General features: G+C 39.9%; 1 protein-coding gene across 1 annotated transcript in view; it reads left to right on the forward strand.

The window, feature by feature from the left end:
• The first annotated feature begins 1,106 nt into the window (after nt 1-1,106).
• The window catches only part of LOC136874645 (splicing factor C9orf78), a 51,629-nt gene continuing 37,119 nt past the window's right edge, over nt 1,107-15,616 (forward strand). The window contains exons 1-4 of the mRNA XM_067148270.2: nt 1,107-1,319; nt 1,430-1,544; nt 11,404-11,552; nt 15,107-15,325. Of these exons, the coding sequence (XP_067004371.1) occupies nt 1,192-1,319; nt 1,430-1,544; nt 11,404-11,552; nt 15,107-15,325 (611 nt within the window). The 5' untranslated portion in view covers nt 1,107-1,191. The remainder of the gene's footprint in view (nt 1,320-1,429; nt 1,545-11,403; nt 11,553-15,106; nt 15,326-15,616) is intronic.

A 15,616-nucleotide genomic window follows, 5' to 3' on the forward strand; every position in this document is an offset into this window, starting at 1 on the left:
TAATATTATTATATCGCATAGCTTCACGTCGGTTGTTTATTGGAATTATTTTGATTGTGTGTTAGCTAAGCGATTTGTACATCAGTGTTTGATGTTCCGATCTTCTTACCGGGACGTATCATCGTAGCCAAAGGCCAGGAGTAAGCAAGTTTGCAGTTTTAGGACGTGAACTTAGCTGTTGATGTCATGAAAAAGTAAACTCGTGTTCTCGTCCCGAGGTGTTGCAGCTCTTAACAGGCACGCCCTCAACAGAGGTGTGTAGCATGTTCCAGTTTTACCTCATACCAGCCCTCCTGCCATTCTTCAATCCCTTGCAGTAGTAGCAATCGATCCCGGGCCTCGGAGAATGGCAAGCTAATAGCACTGACCGTCATGCTACGGATATGTGCCCATGATCGTAGCCACAGGGATGCTCTTTTTTAAAAAAAAAAAACAAGTACATATATCCCAAATCTAGCCTATTGACCGCTATTCGACCCACATACACTTTTGAGAAAAACCAATCACCAGAAATGTCTGGCTCCATGGATAAATGGTTAGCGTGCTGGCCTTTGGTCACAGGGGTCCCGGGTTCGATTCCTGGCAGGGTCGGGAATTTTAACCATCATTGCTGGCACGGGGGCTGAATGGATGTGTCGTCTTTATCAACATTTCATCCTCATCACGACGCGCAGGTCGCCTATGGGTGTCAAATCGAAAGACCTGCACCTGGCGAGCCGAACATATCCTCGGACACTCCCGGCACTAAAAGCCATAGGCCCTACACCATTTCATTTTACTAGAAATGGCATTATAATTTGTTTATCTAATCAAATCCACTGTCCTTTCAAAGGGTGGTCCAAATTCGCAGCATCCAGCGAAATACCGATATATACTAGGAACTCTCATACCTACTTTTTCCTCAGACCCATCACTTAGGACCGGGGCTCCTGGTTCTACCAAATGTATTTGGTTAGTGCGTTTGGCTCTACTCAACGAGGGTTCTACTTCATTCAGTAATCTAAACTGACAAAATTGTCATCTTGAACGAAATTTAGCTGCATTATTCAGTGATAGGTAATGTACGTTTTGGTATGTTGGCGAACCTGAAGTTGGGAAAAAAACAAATAACAGTGCTAAAGCGAAGCAAGTTGGAAATTTGTATCGAAGTTCTTGTTTAGGGACTCGGGCTGTCAAAGAAAATTGGAAGCAATGTCAGAAGAGAGTGAATCTGTTCCTAAAATCTTGTTTAAACCTAAAAAGAGAAAACCACTGCGGAAACCTCGTTCTTCTTCCGATGAGAGTAATAACAGTGAAGAAGATGAAAGTGAAGACATTCGGTAAGCCTGAGTTTGTTTTGACAATCCTAACCTCCATATGTCGGACACACGTTAGCTGTATTTGTTGATGCAGTGGCTGTGGGGTGTCTTATTTGTATTGTTCATTTCAGAGAAAAACTTGAAGAGATGAAGACATTGCAGAAACTACGTAGGCGGCAGAACGGTGTTAGTATCGTTAGTTTAGCTCTTGGGAAAAAAGTTTCTAATGAAGAGGAAACTTTAGTGGTAAGTAATTGTAAAATCGAAGCTTCTAAATATATTCTGTGAAATAGACCTTCTTGTAAATTCGCTAGACATGACATTTCACACGACCATGGTTTCAAACTGAGTCTTGGATGATGACTTAACAGACACAGAATCAAGTAGGACTCCTTACAGTTCGCCACAGAGATAATATATATATTTATCATGCTTACGAGGATTTAACCCGTGAACAACAAATAAAAATATGTTTCATATGAAAGGGTGACTGCTCCATGTGAGATTTGTACTGGACAAAGCACAGGCAGGACATGATTTTCTCCGGGTACTCTGGATTTCCCTGCCATCTTTCATTCCAGCAACACTCTTCAGTATTATTTCATTTCATGTGCCAGTCATTGATCATTGCCTCAGGGGAGAGCGACAGGCTTCACCAGCCTGCACAATTCCTGTCCTCGCTGCTAGGTTGACCTGGTTGAATGACTGGAAACAGGCTGTGGATTTTCATGAAAGGGTAACTTAGCCAAGACCCAATAATTTTTTACTAGGCTCAAAATATATAAACAGTTTATTTGCATTACAAGTTTTGAAATTTTAGCTGGCAAGTAAAATTATAAAATTCGGTGATGTTAATTTAGTGGAATATGCTGTACCAGTAGGCTACATATGTTTTGTCATGAAGGCTCTTCAGTCTGCTATTTGGTTATGTGTGAGGGATGTATTAACCCTGACAATTACACCATACGATTTTCTGACATGTCGTGCGAATGAATGCCATCTAGTCCTCATAAGGAGGGGAGAGTTATCCCCTCCACCACCACTATTCCTTGTTCATTCCGTCTGGTAAATTTAACGTAACTTTAAATAATAGGCTTTGAGTGGCACGTCTTTGTGACGTGTGGTGTAACTAAAGCGATATTTATAGACGTGTTACTGTCAGGGTTAAAAGGCATGTGTTTTCTAAACCCACCACAGTAAAACTTTTTGAACAGTGGGTCCTGCTGTTATTCGCTGGAAACCACTCATCTTGACTGACAGTGATATTTTATAATGTAGGTCTCTACATGCACACACATCTAGTTTCACTTTGAGCTGGGAACGGTAGGAGCGGATTGGAGCAGTTGTTTTTCCTCTTCCTCCGGAGACCTCCGGTAGTCCTCCGATTGAATTCACTGGCGGAAAATTCAAATGCTTTAATGTGTGCAATGTTGTAACGGTGATCTTGGGTGGAATTACAATTTAGGTTTTAGTGCTAATTCCACAGATGCATGTGTTTCCCTTCGTTTGTCATTCAAATACTACAGTCATTTCAAGATTGCCGTATTATTTGTTGCGGTATGAATAACAGATTTTGATCTGCTGAAATTCAGTTTGCAATAGGTGCAGGTGGATAGATGAATGTAGACTGAATATTGCCATATATTATACCATTGCAAATACATTTACAATATTTTTCTTCTTCTTCTTCTTCTCATCTGTTTACCCTCCAGGGTCGGCTTTTCCCTCGTACTCAGAGAGGGATCCCACCTCTACCGCCTCAAGGGCAGTGTCCTGAAGCTTCAGACTCTGGGTCGGGGGATACAACCGGGGAGGATGACCATTACCTCGCCCAGGCGGCCTCACCTGCTATGCTGAACAGGGGTCTTGCAGGGGGATGGGAAGATTGGAAGGGATAGACAAGGAAGAGGGAAGGAAGCGGCCGTGGCCTTAAGTTAGGTACCATCCTGGCATTTGCCTTGAGGAGAAGTGGGAAACCACAGAAAACCACTTCTAGGATGGCTGAGGTGGGAATCGAACCCACCTCTACTCAGTTGACCTCCCGAGGCTGAGTGGACCACGTCCCAGCCCTCGTACCACTTTTCAAATTTCGTGGCAGAGCCGGGAATCGAACCCAAGCCTCCGAGGGTGGCAGCTAATCATACTAACCACTACACCACAGAGGCGGACTACAATATTATTAATAGTAAAAATGTTTAAGTAATAATTATATTCCATTGCACGTAAACATGTACAGTATTATGTATACTATGCTCTTACATGAATTACATTATACTTGTAGCTCATTTATTACTGAAAAGTAAGAACTGATTGGATTTTTTTTAATTTTTATGCTATACCGAGCTGAGTAGTCCAGGCGGTAGAGCGCTGGCCTTCTGAGCTCAAGTTTGCGGTTTCAGTTCCGACTTTGCTCGGTGGTACTTGAACGTGCTAAAATACAACAGCCCCATGTTGGCAGGTTTACCTGCATATTAAAGAACTCCTGTGGGACGGAATACTGGCATCTTGATGTCGCAGAATACCACAGAAGTGGTTAGTGGGACGTACAATAGTAATAATAATCTTTCTTTCCGTTTACCCTCCAGGGTTACTTTTATCCTCGGACTCAGTGAGGGATTTCACCTCTACCGCCTCAAGGGCAGTGTCCTGGAGTGTGAGACTTTGGGTTGGGGATACTTCCCTTTTTTCTCTTTCTTTTTCTTTTTTTCCAGTTTGTTTTACGTCGCACCGACACGGGCTTATGGCGATGATGGAATAAGAAAGGCCTGGGAGTAGGAAGGAAGCGGCCGTGATCTTAATTAAGGTATGAAAATGGGAAAACCACATTCAGGGCTGACAACTGTGGGGCTCGAACCCACTATCTCCGGGATACAAGCTCATAGCTGTGTGCCCCTAAGCGCACGACCAACTCGTCCGATGGTCGGGGGGGAGAACCAGTACCTCGCCCAGGCAGCCTCACTTGCTGTGCTGAGCAGGGGCCTTGTGGGGGGGGGGAAGGGACGATGGGAAGGGATAGACAAGGAAGAGGGCCTTACGTTACGTACCATCCCAGCATTTGCTTGGAGGAGAAGTGGGAAACCACGGAAAGTCACTTCGAGGATTGCTGAGGAGGGAATCGAAACCCCCTCTACTCAGTTAACCTCCCGAGGCTGAGTGGACTTCCTTCCTGCCCTATAATTATAATAATAATAATAATAATATAAACACTAACAATAAAGGAGAATGTATATATTTCATATATTCGTCTTCTTCATACTTATTAAGCAGTATTTACTTCGTTGCTAGCACATCCGTTGCGCACCACTACTAGAACTGCAAGCCAACACACATGTTCCTCTGTCCTCTGCTTGCCCACCGAAACACCGATTGGTTTCTAAAAAACACTTTACTACCGGAGAATACCGGGTGGAGCGCTGCTCTCGCACTACCGATTGCAATCATAGGAGCAACTGCTGCGTTCCCAGCTCGCGTTTCACTTCCATCAGTTACCAAAACTGAGATGGAATTTTCCTATGTGCTACACAAGCTGTATAACATGATAAGGGAGTAGAAATGATTCAAATCTTGCATGGAATTCATTGTAAAGGAGAGATGTGTACATTACGATAGTCAGGGATCCACCAGCCCAACCCCAGAAGTATGTTTACTTTTATAACGTAATGAAATGTAGTATGCACCATTCTCCATTGCTTGAGCATTCCGTTACCAACCCATGCAGAATAAAAATACACACAGTCATTGACAGGGTCCTGTCGTTTCAAATGCACTGCAGTCTCAATCTCGAGGCGCTACCTTACCAGAACAATTTATTAGTTTGTCGTTAGCCACACATAGCCAACCCACACCAATGGCTTTGTCACTATCCAACATACTTATTTCAGTTTACGCCCCAGACCCCCTTTGCTTGACCCCGGTCCAATGGTTTTGGCACTAGCCAGACCTAACCAGTGTAGACCATTGATAAATCCTAATTTTTATCCTGATGATTGCAAATAATATATCACAAGGCTTCACCATTTTTCTTCAGTGTGCACATCAGTAGTGATTTTACACAGTTATCCTTAAGATGTAAGCAAACACTGTGCCATTGTATTTTAACCTATTTTCCTTGTATTTATTCAGAAACTGGATTTAAATGCCATGAAAAACAAGTTTAAAGCTTTGCCCTGCATTAAGATTACAAAACAAAACTTCATGGTATTTTTAATTTGGCATGCTGAGGATTTCTACTCACCTGCAGAGATGTTTCAGAATGAGGATTTGGATTTGGTGTGGCAAACTTCCAAATAATCTCAGTACGAAGATGCATTAATCTTTGCTGCATTACAGTTGAATGTGAGACTTCTGAATCTGGGACATTAGAGTGCAGAGTCCTTTATCTCATCCTCATTATTTTCTAACCACCTAATTTCATCTAGCCTACCCTTTTTTATTTTATTGAATAACTGTTTCTAGTGTAATCATACATTTCATGCACAGTGATGAAAAGAGTGGATTTACATGATCTAGAAATGTGGGAAGCTGTGACTGAGGATGATCCTAATACTTATTTTGAAGCATTTCAGACACTTCACAGTTTCCGGATTGGATTGTTTTCTCCTGCCACCCATATCCGGTTACCTTTGTCCTTTCTATCATGCTTTCATTGTGGCTGCGCTAAACCAACTTTAGTCCCACTAACACTTTTGGAAGATGATTGTCATCTTCACTTAACCCGCGAGGGGTCATGTCAAATGAGTCGCGCACAGTCAATTTGACCAGGGAGTATCAAATACCAGTTTTTGTAGCAAAACGCACTTCTATACAGAAAAGAAAGACCGTAGACGGCGAACGTTAGGAGTCGTGCATGGTGTAAAAGACTGGGTAATAAGGTAACATCAAGAGTCGCACATGGTGAAACGACTAGGCTTACAGACAAAGCTTTTCACTGACCGATTGGTGATGGAAGAGGGAACAGCAGACGTAAACACATATGGTGGACAAATTCATTGAAAGGTACGGGGAAGGAGGAAACTTTATACCATGGAACTATTTCAAAAGGATTTTAAAAATGTGTGGGTGGTCTAAAATATCGTGATGTGACCCGTCGTGGGTTAAATTACTATTATCTCATGCCCTCTATTCATTTTTACTGTCAGGCACTTTCAAGAAGACTCTGAATGTTGTCATATTCACTACTTTCAGCCATAGTGAACTGAAAGCCATGTGAACTAAGGGAAGCAGAAATTAATGGTAGAGGTAGTTTTTTTTTTTTTTTAAATCAAAAAGGTATGTTCAGATGTTCCACCTTTACAATACTAAAAATCTCTTTATTTATTTATTTAAACAACATTTAAAAATAATGGAACATGTTTCGTCTCTCCTGTAGACATCATCAGCCAAAAAGTTTTAAGATTAAGAACAAACGACAAGGACAAAAACACATCAATTCGGAATACCGAATGCATCAGTTAAAATGTTGAAAAACTGTTGGTATGTACTGAGGTTGATACTGTTAAAAAAGATATTAAACACATGAGATAGTTCAGTAAAATTGGTAATAGAGTCCTTCTCGACGTGATGATGTGTTGAAATACGGGTAGTAACAAACATCAAAGTAGGACAGCCACATCCGTAAGTTATTCAGAGTACCTCTAAACACCAGAGGCACTTGCAGTGGTAGCCAAAGTATAACCAAAATGTTACAGCCTGTGCTTGGTAGGTGATTTATGTCATTCCTTTCTTTCTTCTTGCTTTTCCCTTTCCCATAATTAAAATGCATACAATGGTGATAGGTAAATGAGTAGGCCTACTGAGGGAGGGGACAGAATTTTGTCCTGCTAGAGTTTCTTTATGCACAGAGTAGCCAGCGATACACAGTTGTTACAATCACTACACAGCCTCCACACCACAGGTTTCATCAAGGTTCAAACCTACGATGTCAGGAACTTACGGACATCTATCTGTTGAACCCATCACAGATAAGATGGTTTTTGTACAGTTGCAGCAGCAATGCCATCAGAGATGAGTGGTAACCAAAGAGAAAGAGCATATCTCGATTAACAATAGTCAGTGTAATGTTATTCTGAGCCTCTCTTCCACATGACCGAGCGAGTTGGCTGCGCAGTTTGGGTCAAGTACCTGTGAGCATGCATTTGAGAGAAGTACTGTGTTCGTTCCCACTATCGGCAGCCTTGAAGATGGTTTTCAGTGGTTTCCCATTTTCGCATCAGGCAAATGCATGAGCTGTACCTTAAGGCCACAGTCACTTCATTCCTAATCCTGGCACAGTCCTATCCTACCGAGCTCGATGGCTGCAGTCACTTAAGCGTGGCCTGTATCTAGTATTTGGGGGTTAGTGGATTTGAACCCCACTGTTGGCAGCCCTGAAGATGGTTTTCCGTGGTTGCCCATTTTCGCACCATGCAAATGCTGGGACTGTACCTTAATTAAGGCCATTGTTGCTTCCTTCCCACTCCTAGCCCTTTCCTGTCACATCGGCACCATAAGACCTATCTGTGTCGGTGCAACATGAAGCAACTTGTAAAAAAAAAAAAAAGTCCTATCCTATAGTCTCAATGAGACGTGTCTGTATTGGTGTGACGTAAAACAAATAGATCTCTTGAACGTGCATTCCTTTCATGATCCCTTCTTGTTTTTCCCAGCACACTTCGCAGAAACTTCGTTATGGTTACCTGTATTTTGCTTTCCTTGGCCGTGGAGGTCACCCATGTTTCTGCTCCATATTTCAGGATTGGTACAAAGTAGCTTCAGAGAAGGATTTCTATGCATTCCACACCAGTCCTTTGATGCTCTGAAAGAACCGTCTTGCTAACAACACTGTGCTACTGATCTCATGGCTTATCCTCCCAGCTTCTGATATCTCATATTCTAACTTTTAAAACTTCTTCACCTGGATCTGATGACTGGTCAAGGTTTACTCAGCCTGTGTGAGGATAATTAAAAAGCTATCGTATATTGATATAGCGGCCCTGGTCTAGAAAGCCAAGGATAGTAGACAAGAGCTTATGTCATGCTGACCACATGTCATCTTGTAATCTTCAAGCTGAGCAGCAGTCACTTGGCAGGCCAAGGCCCAACAGGGCTGTAGTACCATGGAAGTTGGGGTTTTGTTCCCAGAACATGAAGCCATCTTTGTCCCACCAAACACTTAAAACATCATCTCCTGTGAATAGACAACAGCTTTTGGATGGAAAGTTTTTCTTATTAGGACTCGAGCATTTCCTTTTTTGTTGTTGTTGTTGGTGTGGTGGTCTTCGCAGAAAATGTCCATTTTTGCCATCAGTAACAATCCTGGACTGGTCAGATTGATGGTGTTCATGAGCTAGCCGATAATGAGTAGGTAAGCTAAGAAGCACAAACGACTGCTTGCTGATTTTTTTTTTTCTTAAAATCGTGCGGTACGTACACACCCATATTCTGAACCTTCACTTGATGGTCAGCTGGTCACAACTCATTACATTTGTCAGTTCTCTGGTTGACTGGTGTGGATCATCATGAATCAACACATCGAGATGATTTTCATGTACATGTACACGGGTCAAAGTCTGTATAAAACAGTTAAATCATTTTCTTGCCATACGTTTCCTAATAGCATTTTACCCAGACACAGTGCACATATTTTCATCTACCTCTGCTGCTTTAGATCAGGGGTGCATAAAAAAAGAGCCACACCAGTGATTGAGGGGTGTACAAATATTATGAGGCATCAAGAGTCTTGTGATTTTAATAAAGGACTTGGCCAATTCATTATTCACAGTTGGTAATGGATATCTGTATTGATTTCTTTGAGTAGTGACATTCTGTTATGAATTTCAGCCAGTGACAGTGAACTGATGTGTCTGGAACGGAAAATATAAATAAAATTTAGAGTTTCATCTGTACATTGTTGAGAATTTTTAAAAATTTATATTTTTGTGTTGATCAAGTCCAGAATAAGAAGGAAATGCAATTTTTAAATTTCTGTCCTGTCAGTATACGTATAGATGTATTTATGTATGCGCATCAGGAGAAAAACGCCGAGTAGAATTTTATTAAAATTGGTATTTTAGATCAGGGGAAAAGGTACCACAATCTGGGTTGTAAACAATTTTATTCAAAAACAAAATATTTAAGCTCTTTAGGCTTTTTCAGTCGTGAAATTACCAGCATTTAGCCCCAGTGTAGCAGTCGGCTCATCAGTTGGATTGCTACACCTTTCCAATTTCACGATTGAAAAAGCGTAAAGAATTTAAAAGTTTTTAACATTTGCAATCAATTAAATTAAATTATGATTTCCTTCTAGGAATCTTATTTTTAATTTTATTCAAGGTTGCAAAATTGTAGTTTAAGGGAATTTCTAAAAATTAATTCTCAAATATCTCCATTAATTCTGGTCCTATCACTAAATTGAACATAAGGAAAATGTAAAAATGAGATTTCTAATCATCTGCATAGTGCAAATTGATCCTACAATGAAAAATAACTGAAATGTTTACAGTTTTGTACATTGTTATATCCTTTGTCCTACCTTATTAATGTAAATCATACTGAAGAATCCTTTGTAGTAAAGAGAGGTAAACTCTGTAAACTCTGGTAGTAAAATCTGAACTTACCTGCCTTATATAGATTGTTATCATACTAGAAATGTTACTGATCACAGTACAGTACTTAAATGTATTGTATGTCCCACAGTTGGCTATGAGCAGACAACTGTATGATGCTCAATCTGGGCGATTCAAAGATATAAGCTTCATTGTTGTTTCCATATTGAACTGAGATCACAGAGATAAGTTATTTATAACGTTCAACCTATTCCATTCTAATTACGTGTTGTATAGATGTTATTTACAACATTTATTTAATATGGGACCAGTTTCGACTTTCTTTCTGACAGTGGGGTTCGAACCGGTTTCGACATTTAAATGTCATCATCAGCAATAAACAAATTAATCACAAACAAATGAGCAAGGACATAATAATTAAAACTGGCGTAGTGACACATTGAAATATGTACATATTTTTTTACCATTCCAAGATTAAAAGACGATTTTGAAATGTTATCAAAGCACAAAAGTCTTTATACGCCCATTCATACCTTGTGTTAATACTGGCGTAAGTGACATATTGAGATATGTGCATGGTTTTCATACCATTCAAAGATTAATTGCAAATGCCGGAGCTGTACCTCAATTAAGGCCGCGGCCGCTTCGTTCCAATTCCTAGGCCTTTCCTATCTCATCGTCGCCATAAGACATATCTGTGTCGGTGCGTCGTAAAGTAAATAGCAAAAAAAAAAAAAATTGAAGGTTCCGACATATTATCAAAGTCTCAATGTGTCTCTACGCCAGTACTTGTGCTCGGACAGTCCCGGCACTAAAAAAAGCCATACGCCATTTCACCACAAGGTATGAATGGGCATATAAAGACTTTTGTGCCTTGATAACATTTCAAAACCTTCTTTTAATCTTGGAATGGTAAAAAACTGTGTTCATATTTCAATGTGTCACTATGCCAGTTTTAATTATGTCCTTGCTCATTTGTTTGTGATTAATTTGTTTATGGCTGATGATGACATTTAAATGTCGAAACCGGTTCCATATTAAATAAATGTTGTAAATAACATCTATACAACACGTAATTAATATTGAATAGGTTGAACCTTATAAATAACTTATCTCTGTAATCTGGGCGAGTTACCTCACCAAGCTGAACAAACTGTCTGAATCTTTGCAGGGAGGAGATGGAGAGTTGAATAACTTTAGTTTTAATCTTGCCATTCCACAGGATTGTACATATTCTGGGAACTATTTGTACTTGACACACAAGTGTTTTGTAATGTTTTTCTATAATAGTAAATACGTTTTTGGGGGTGGTTTGGTGGGTTTCTAGCCTTGACAATGAACACATCACTCTCTTATGAATAATACAAGGTAAGATTTAGGTGTTTTACCTTTTGAAATACAGTAATGTAATTTATGCTGATGTGCATATAACATTTTACTGAGTGTGTAAATAGCAGAACTTATGCTTTTTCTAAACCATTTTATTGTTAATTTAATTTTCAATTTGTCCCAGATATGGCAAATGTGAAAATTTAAAAAGTTTTATCATGTTTGTGTTATAGACAGATCCATTCAAGGTAAAAACTGGTGGTATGATTAACATGAAGGCGTTGAAGAGTGGCAAAGTGAAGCGTGTTGATGATGCATATGACACTGGCATAGGAACTCAGTTTTCTGCAGAAACCAACAAAAGGGATGAAGATGAAGAAATGTAGGTATTTGTATTTATTGTTGATAATAGTTATATAGAAATTCTTGACTTCATATGTCTGTCCCGTTCTTGAGACAGGTGCCTTACTTTCATTTTTCTCTATCATCCAGCTGCATAGTCAGCATAGTGCTCTTCAGCTCAGAGGGCCCTGGGTTCAGGTCCCAGCTGGGTCGAAGATTTTAATCTTAAATGGTTAATTCCCTTGGCTCAGGGCCTGGGTGTTTGTGCTGTCCCCAACATTCCTGCAACTCAATATACACAACATGTTCATCCACCACAGTAACACACAGTTTCCTATGCATGGCAGGCACTGCCCACTCTCATCTGAGGGTCTGCCTTACAAGGACTGCACCCGGCTAGAAATAGCCACACGAAATTACAGTGTTATTTTCTATCCAACCTCCCTCAGTCAAATCCTACTCTCTTTAGACCCTGACGGGTATTAGATTTACGAGGCCAGCAGAGTCTTTATTATTTTCATATCATGGCCCTTGACTTTCTTCTGGTGATATTTTAATTCTTTGAAGGATCAGAGCTCTTATATATTTTCTTCCTGATTAATTTTAAGAGGTTGGTTGCCCAGTTGTACTTCCTCTTAAAACAATAATCACCATCACAAACTGTCTTTTCATTGGTTTTGACTATTAATGACTGATGTATGAGTGATTCTAGTAATACCATTCTTTATACAGCCAGTCCCTGTGATGAATAATGTGACTCGGTTGGCTGTTGTATATATTTCAGTGGGCTTGGCAGACTGATAGAAAATTGCACCTTCTAGCTCGGTAAGGAAAGCGACAGATTACTTCATTTGTTGTTTACCTAGTACGCCTTTTCAGTAATGCCTAGGCTATCTTAGATAGCTGATGATGGAGCTCTTGGGTATCAGTTGTACCACCCCCCTTCCCTACCGATGACATGAGACGTAAAATGATATGCACGTAGGGGAAAAATGAGGCGTGAACGATGACTAGGAAAGGCCAGGAGAACGCAGCCTTGAGCTGAAAACGTTCCTCATTATTGATGAATAAGGATATCAATCTAACACTACAGCAATAAAATCTGAATAAAACTTAAATGGGGGTTTATTGATAAAGTAAAATTCAAACAGATAAGCAAAATAGTGATGTTAATAACTTAAAAAGGGAAAAGAATTGTAACATAAGCATACCTCGTTGAATGGATGTCAAAACATTATAGCGTGAGTGCGGCAGTATTACTCTCCAATATACAGATAACTATTGTCAGAAGCTCGCCGCCTCAAATATAACCTTGTTATATCATGTGCAGGTATTAATACAGCTCACACGGCCCAGTTAGGTCATTTTTTTACTAGATTGACTTCTTTCAAGCATATATATATTGTTTTTGCTCATTATCCACACAACAACAATAGCCATATCTCGACGAAAAAACCTCTCCGCATCATGGAGAAGAAAAGGGCAGGTAAAACAAATATGAAAGACAATATCACGCCAGAGAGAGGAATGTCTCTGGACCAAAGAAGTGTATTTAAAATCAAAGGAGAAAACACAGGCACACGCTTCGCCCACAAGAATGAAAGTAAATAAACATGGCTGCCTCACGGGCAAGCAAGCGCCTGAGACAGAGACCAAGACAAAATAAGTAATATTGTACTGAGAACAAAAATAAGGTACAGAAACTAAATTAAAAATGAAAATAGAACTGACCGGTACATCATCTTTCCGCTCCCCTCACTCTTGCACACACTCCCGAATTCACACATATATGCCAGCACGGCAGGCAATACGAGCGGTCGCTCCAATTAATAAAGTCCAACACCAGTCCATATAGGGTGATTCACCTGGTCCCGAACTGCAGGTCTCTCGTACACCACACAGCAGTGTGCACGACGCAAACAATATAACAACGAGATCAGAAGAATTCCGTACTCAAAACCACCATGAATCGTGCCCCATACGGCGAGAATGGAGCTTCCAGTCGACAAGGGGAGCACAGATATATTTGATGGCGAAATACCATACGATGCAGCGCACATATTAGAGACTCAGTTATTATCATGGCATAGTCACAAACATACTAACAGACACACGTCTCATTCATGCCGTTTGGGGCGGAAGACTCATATCGATCAGCCATAATCAATAGGGCCAATAGTAATACTAAAGAACTGCAGAACCAAAGTTAAACAAGAATTAACATACCTGCGATATGAATAATCAAAATAATAAGATGCATGTTAATATGAGCTAGGTTTGAATATATTAAACGCCCATTTATAAGATAGGAATGCAGCTCTGCTCTATGTGGGCTCCATTGTTAACTCATCTCCCATAAACAAAGCAAAGATACCCTTTAGAGAGATAATACTTCTCGTCTCGCAAAAGGAACGATCTTCTGTGTTTATATCACACAGTGCTGCCCTCTCCAGTACATTGTCACAAACACATAAGCTATTTGAATTGAGGCCATAGGAAGCCATTTACATATTGAGAAAAACGTCACATTTATGAGCATGCCAGGCATGGCTCACCGTCCAGCCTTGGAGTTGAGGACTCGGCGTACATACATATAGTAGAAGATGGATGATATAATTTTTATCTCTAGTGATTATGCTAATTTGAATAGCATTTCTAATTAAATGAACACCAGGGTTCATGCGTGGGTGACCTCATTGCCCAGGCGAAGTTAGGTATACACGGAGTAGAATGACATTATGACCAGTTGGAGGGGTAGTTACGTGTATGTATGGTTTCAGGACAAAGTGCATTACGCTTTTCTCTCTGAATGGTTTTAAGTACATGCACTCACAAGATGTATTGTGGGTGCAGATAGCAAAGTACAATAGTAGGTTTATTGTGTAATGCACAGCAAGGGGCATGCCAAATGTATTAAGGTCACAGCAGAACAAACTTGTAGAGTATTTCAGCACAGAATATTTTCTTATAAAAGAGACAACATTATATTTTGCAACATTTGCCAAAAAGTTGTAAAGACTGTTAGAACCCTATTTCTGTACACAAGAGATTAAGGGGATATTTTTTAGCACCTCACAAAATTTATGAATGCTGATAAGTGCCATCATAACAACACTACTGTTCTAGGATGAATACATTCCATTTCCTCAAGAACTACTTGCCAGATTTTGTAAAATAATCACCCCCTTGAATTTAATACTAGGTGCTGAAAACTGCAGGGTTCCATTTAATAAACAGAGTTATTACTGTTATTTTGGCAAATATCAACACACTAAAAATGTACAGAAAGTTAGATTGTGAGCCCCTTGGTAATATTACTAGAGATGAAAACAAGTGTTTAATATCTTTTAATGGTTTGTGAGTGTTTTGAGGTAAACATCTAAGCTGTCTCACCCTATTTATAGCTAAAATTTTCTTCCTCAGATATAAGTTACAGCTGCAATAAAACATAAGAAATGGCTGCACTTCTGACTTGACATTGATAATGTTGAAGGTTTAGTAGATAATAATATGTGCCCACATACCTGTTGTTAAATTTATTTGCGTGCTTCAGTGGGTGGTGGTTATTGTTTAATATGCTTCCTCTTCTTTCAGGATGAAATACATTGAAGAACAGTTGTCGAAGAGAAAAGGAAAAGTTAAAGAGGAAGAGAGTCCTTCAGTTGAACAACAGGATCCAAAATATTGTTCTCCAGAAGAGGCTGCGTTACAAGCAGTCCCTGACCACCTTCGAGCTTCTTCCACACATAGATCTGAAGAGATGTTGTCTAACCAGATGTTGAGTGGAATACCAGAAGTTGACTTGGGAATTGAGTAAGTTTAACATTCTAACAATAACTATCAACTGGGCAACTTGATATCAAGACTTCTTCTATCCATAGCTGATATTTGGCCTGGTTTGAATCTTATGCCCATACGGTGTTGTAGGTGTCAGTAAATGCTGGATCTCATTCACAAGCTGTTTTTTTGTGGTCCATGACCATAATTCTAATATCATCGAGGTTGAGTCTGTAGTTTCTCAAGTTGTCTGTAACTTGTGTGGCCCAAGTTTTCTTTGGTGATATTCACTGGTTGAATGGTTCTACTAGGTGTATGCACAAGTCT

This window comes from Anabrus simplex, chromosome 5 (genome assembly GCF_040414725.1).
Source record: "Anabrus simplex isolate iqAnaSimp1 chromosome 5, ASM4041472v1, whole genome shotgun sequence".
Classification (NCBI taxonomy): Eukaryota; Metazoa; Arthropoda; class Insecta; order Orthoptera; family Tettigoniidae; genus Anabrus; species Anabrus simplex.